Genomic DNA, 6117 nt, shown 5'->3' with positions numbered 1-6117 from the left:
TGAGAGTTTAGATGAATAAAAAAAAACTTGAGGTGTTTTTCCTTTTTTTTTTTTCCTCTTACTAATAAGTGCTTTACCTTGTGTTGATTTAACTCAAATATTCCTTCTGGATTAAATCATAAATGTTTGATTGCTAGAAACAACTTTTGCCTGCACTACCATGCAGATCATCTCTCTCCCTTGCATACAGAAACACATGGAGAAATCGAGGGGTTTGCACTGTGCATCTTGGGCTGCAGGGACTTGGCACTCTGACAATTTTTTTCTTCCAAAAAAACAATAAACCAGAAGCTTTAAGAAATAAACCTAACTGGCCTGATTTGTAACCTATATATTTCTCAGAGCTCTAAATTCATCAGTAAAAACATGGATGAAGCTCTTCCTCTCTGGTTTACTTAAATGTTCACAGGTGATTTTTCAAATCCAGATCTGTCAGCTCTGGACATGTTCTCCTCTTTCAGAATGTCCAGTTACCAGGACCAGAAAATACTCCTGTGCATCAACAGGAAAAACGTTTCTGAAATCTACTCGAGGCTGAGGAGTTCAGCCTCCTCTCTTTTGCTTCCCCTTTAAGTTTGCATGTGCAAAATACGTGACAATGTAAGAACCCACCCCCAGAGCCACACAAACACAGCTCTGTGTGTTTTGGGGGGTCTGACATCAGCATCGGAAACTCTGACTGGGACTGGGTGAACATCTTAAGAATTTTTATGAGCCTGTGGCTCCTCTGAGTTTGATTCAGTCTTGCATATTCATAGCAATATTATACAAGTCTAATCATTTGCAGCAGAAGAAAGGGGGCTGTTAAGAATTTTATGAAGTCAATTGTATTACCAGGCTCTCCTGTAACACCTTGGTCATGGACACGAGTGACTGTCCCAGCTCTGAAGGACCATCAGCTCACACCCAACTGACTGATCACTGCACAGGGTGCTGGAAAGAAGTCAGTCCTCAGGTAAACACAAACACAGGCACGTTTATTAACAAATCACAGACCTACAGTGGCAATGGGGCTGCAGTCCTTCACAAGGGTTAGTTCCATGCTGTACCCAAGTGCACAGGAAGTCCTAACAATGAACTACAGTGAAAAGCAGTTCAATAGCTGCTTTGAAAAAATATTACTGCTACTGCTACAAACCCACCCAGAAGGCCTGGTCAAGGTCCCCCTGCACAGAGTGATTATAGCCCAACATGAAAACGTTTGCCCTGGCCCTGGCCAGCCAGCACAGCTCACAATTTGTGAAATGCTTCAGTCTAAATGACACACAATTTCATGTGGCATGAATACATAACTAGAGGGAAAGGACCTGAGACAAAACAGCTGTGCTGACCCTAACCAGTTATCACCCAAAACAGGGACTCGTTGAGGCAGAAGTTATTGTTATATTAAACAGTTATACAATGCCATAAGTTCAGCACTTCCCAGGAATTGAGGTGCAGGAGCTCAGCTGGCACTGACACCCCAGTGCTGACCACCAGCACCCACAGGAACTCCAGTGGCCTTAAGACACCCCAGGAATAATCCCCCTCCCCAAGCTCCGACCCCAGCCCAGTGCACTCCTGAGGAGACACAGGAGAGCACAGAAAACACAACGTAACCTGAAGCTGCTCATTCCGAGTCAGCCACAGACCCGGGGAAAAATCCCTAACCCAACCTGTGTTCCAACTAAATGATGAACCCCCGTGTGTCCCACCCACACATGTGGGGTCACACCATCCCTCTGAGCCGAGCAGAGGCTGCCTGAGCAGGCAGGAATTCCAAAAATGCGCTGGAGTGCCAGGTGCCCAGTTAAACACAGCCATAAACCCTCACACAATGCCGAGAGCTCTGCCAAATGAACCGCGGCTCTGGCACCCAAAGGCAAAAAGGGAAATTTATTAATCAATTTTCCTGCCCGCTCTCATGTTCCCTCGTAAACTCGGGGCTGTAAACCAACCTTCCGAGAGCCCAGTTCTTCCCCTTGCTGCCTTCAGTGTAAAAATGTTTGTATCCTTCTGCTCCTAATTACAGCTTCTTTTTCTTTCTAAGAATGCATTTATCTCTTTCAGTAAAAAGAGCAGCAATAATATGTTGAACAACCCTGAAATAAATTTTGTCATGTAAAAAATTAATTACGCATTCCAAACCTGGTCACTGTAGCCCTCTGGGAATTGCCTCCGCACCTCAGGATCTGTAAATAATTGACAGATAATATTAATTGGCTTTGGATTAGTGAGCAAGCAGAGAATCACACATTAATATTTGATCAGAAGATGATAGCAACCCTGGCAGGGGATCCAAGGAGGGCAGCTGAGGCTGCTGTGTTGATAAGAGCAGGGAAGGACTTTTCAAGGCTCTCCCTTTACCCTCCTCCAGAAAGACAAAAAACTGTGCATAAAACACACACAAAACACGTGAAATCAAAAATGTCTGTGTGCACATACACACATATATATGTAAATATATATATTTATCTATATATTATTTTATAAGGGGAGCCCTGGTGCTGGACTGAACTCCAGGCTGTTACCTTGTGCAATATCTTTCTGGCTGTGATTTGCCAGCTGGGCTTGTCACCAGGAAATGGTTACCCAGGGCACTGAATTTGGGTTAAAATCACACCAGTTCTGCCAGCTCCAGACACTGCACTGGTTTATCTCCACAGACAGTTTTCAGTGATACCAGATTACAAATCTCTCAAAATTACTTCATGTTAAGGTGTGCTCCCCAGAAGACAAAAATATTTATCCAGAATTCGAAAGAGGCAATTAAGGCAGCCCTGGAACCTCTCCATCAGGAAAACAAGTGTGAAACACTTCAGATTAGCAAGCATTCCAGACTGATGCAATGTCCTTATTCCTCTGGCTGTCAGAATAAATAATATGGTAGTATTCCCTGAGAAGTTATCTTAAATTTAATTAGAGATGTTCATAAAACAACAGAATATCATGATTGAAATTATTTATACGACAACCTATTTAAAACAGACCTCTTCAAAGCCACGCGCTTTTCAAAGGGATACAGTGGAGAAGGCCACATTCCATTCCACAATTATTCCTTTTTTAATTACAAAAACCAAACCAAACACTCAGGCAAGAGTTCAAGACAGAGTGTAAAGCACTGGAACACCCAAGGTTATCCCCAGAGCCCCTGCCCGGGGTGTGGGACGCTCTGCCCAGCCCTGCCCATTCCGTGGCAGTGACACTGTGACACAGCCCCAGGGGGACTGCACGAGGCCAGCCCCAGCTCAGCTGCAGGGCAGGGAGTCTGGCTGTGGCACCGTCCCCTGGGGTCCCGGGTTCTCAGGGCAGGTCACTGAGGGATCCGTTCGGCCATCGCTGGTTCCGCTGCCAGCAGGTGCCAACTCCTTGTGAGGTGTGTTCCTCCTGCAGGACAAATCCAACAGCCTGGACCTTTATAAACCTCCCAGCTGAACGTTTTGCAGAGAATCAGGTGCTGAGTGTTAATGTTTCACCAGGGCACACAGACAGTCACATGTACAGTGCATCACACTTGAGCAAACCCTTCTACACAAACACAGCAAAGCAGAAACAAAGCAAGGGATCACCTTTTAAAGCCTTAGTTTGAAAATTCTTCAGTCTCTACACAGGTGAGTGAAGTGTCCAAACACACAGACAGATGTGCCCAGCTGTGCTGCCATGAGCACCCTCCACACACAATTAGCAATGAAGGGACAGTCCAGCTTCACACCTCAGCACAGCAAGTGAGGAGCAGTGGAGAGAGTAAATTATGCAACTATTAAGTTGCATATTTTAAAATAATTTTCAAACTAATTATTTAAGGGTAAGATTTCAGGATTTCACAGGAAAAAAGACCAAGCAACGACTCAATCAAAGAAATAAATCTGTATTGCTGAAGAAACCCGTAATGGTGTCTGGAATGTGATACCAACATTCCCCCCCTTCTACTGATCCATTGCTCTCAAATTTAATATAAATATATATATACATGTACTGACACATATTTTATCATTTACCACTGTTTTAGAGAAATGAGGAACCAAATTTGACACAAATGCACAGTGTGTTTGCTCTAAACACATTCCTCCATAGATGGCAGGCCGCATTGTCATTCTTGAAAGATCCAACAAAACAGATTAGTCACACAAAGTAACTCTGTGTGTGTGTGTAAACATGTATTTTTCCTGTTTTCTCAGCATCTTGAAGGCTCTTCTGTGTTCCAGGAGCTCCCTGGCACAAGGCACAAGGCCAGGCTGCAGGACTCTGCTTGACCACATTTCTGGGAGCCCTGAAAGCCCCTTCCCAGATGACCCATCAGAGATGAGGGTCTGCGCAGCTTTGTGGGGCTCCAGGATTGACGTGTGAGCACAGCAGGTACAGGGTACCCTGGGCAAACACATCCCTGCCAGTGCCTTTACTGTCTCACAGCCAGGGGGGCACTGCCCTGGGTGTCACAGGCCCCTGTGACACAGGGACACGGGTTGTGTCCAGCCTCAGGGGGGCCGACCCAGCCAGACCTGAACCCCGCAGGGAAGGGCCCCCCTTTGGGATGTGCCTGGCAGCCTCCCAGCCTCATGTTTGCACAAGGACTTTCTATTTAACACTGTGGCAGCTCCGTCACTTTGGCTTTTAAATGGTCTGGGAATATTGACTAAACTTGCAGCATCTTTATTTGGAAAACACTACAAAAGGGGAAAAGAAACTTCATCACATCTTACTATGGCTTTTATCACCCATTCTTTGCTGGTAACCCAGTGTGCATGAGAAAGGTGTTCTCAACTGCACTGACCTACACATACACACACAGCAAATCTACATTTCATTCTATGTGGGTGTGACATGAAGTTCCAGGAAGCTGGAGCACCCTCACTACATCAAGAGGACTGACAGAAACCCATACTTTGAAATAGTGGCCCTCAAGACACCTGACTATGGAATATAAAGTTCTACAAACCAAACATTGCTGTTACTCAGTATGGCCAGGCTCTGTCCTGAAAGGACAAGCACAGGACACCCTATAATCCCGATGGATATGATATCTGAATCATTCTGAACAGGAGAAAATGGTCAGACCATCAGGGATACAGGTGGGTAGCCCAGCCAAGCACTCAGGATTCAGCTTTAATCAGCACCATTAGGATCAGGAAAAACTGCTTCAGCACCCGTGTGAAAATACTTGGGAAAGACATGTACAGAACTGTCAACTCTGCCTGTAAAACTAAAGTAACTTGAGAACTTCAAACACTTTAACTCGCAGTAATTTGTTTTGCACAGCACATGCAAACAGTGAGATGCAGCTCCATTGTAGCTCCAGACAGCAAGAAAACCCTTTGCAACTCAAAACACAGGGAACGCTGTTATTCCAGGTACTTAACAGGCTTTCGAGTGAAATGATGCAAAGTAAACACATGTAAAATACTTTTTTCAAGTTCAGAAGAGTGGAATCTATTTGCTGACACCAGAACAAGGGAAGAGCCAGACTGAAATGCTGCCCAGCCTCTTGCCCCACAACAGCAAAGCTCTGAGCAGTCACTGATAAGGTTACAGAGCTCTGAAAGCTCAGCTGAGGGCAGGAGACCCTGCAAATCACGGCCAAACACAGGGCAAGTGAACCTCAGACTGGAAAAATCACAGGAATTATGGAGCTGCTTCTCAAACTAAACTTCTCCCAAACCCCAAAACAAGAACTCAGGTTGTGCCACAGGTTGAACCTGTGGCATGGTAACCTAGTATCTCCTGTTTATCTTTCATTACACCTGATTTGGTAGTTCCAGCTCACAAAGACGACAAGATCCACACAGTTTGTGCCTAAAGCAACTGCTGACAAACAGTCATCTATCAATATTAATCACATGGTGAAATACAGCACTGGAAGTTGTAAGTTACAAGTGTAAAGCAGTAAGAATACAAACAATAACACTCCAAAATAAAGCTAAAATACACCACCCCACCTGGAATCTCCCATTCTTACATGGGTGTAAGTGCAGTGAAATACATCTGTCACAAACTTAAACTGCTGGTACCAAGTCAAATGTTAATTTTATTCCTATTGCTTACACTCAGGTTTAGAAAGGCTTTAAACCAATGGCATGTCACACAAATGTCCTGAGATTCACTTCCCAACCTGACACACATCACTGGAAGCCTCTTCCCAGA

General features: G+C 44.8%; 1 protein-coding gene across 3 annotated transcripts in view; it reads right to left on the bottom strand.

Annotated features, from left to right (window-relative positions):
- The window catches only part of DENND1A (DENN domain containing 1A), a 150732-nt gene that overhangs the window by 120417 nt on the left and 24198 nt on the right, over positions 1 to 6117 (bottom strand). For all 3 annotated transcript variants that reach the window (XM_025895264.2, XM_025895265.2, XM_018074333.3), the window contains exon 3: positions 2128 to 2171. In XM_025895264.2, coding sequence (XP_025751049.1) covers positions 2128 to 2171 — 44 coding nt within the window. The remainder of the gene's footprint in view (positions 1 to 2127; positions 2172 to 6117) is intronic.

Source organism: Manacus vitellinus, unplaced genomic scaffold, assembly GCF_001715985.3.
Source record: "Manacus vitellinus isolate BGI_N305 unplaced genomic scaffold, ASM171598v3 scaffold_27_pilon, whole genome shotgun sequence".
Taxonomy (NCBI): domain Eukaryota; kingdom Metazoa; phylum Chordata; class Aves; order Passeriformes; family Pipridae; genus Manacus; species Manacus vitellinus.
The sequence above is the reverse complement of the archived record's forward strand: the minus strand, read 5'-3'. Positions and strand labels throughout refer to the sequence as shown.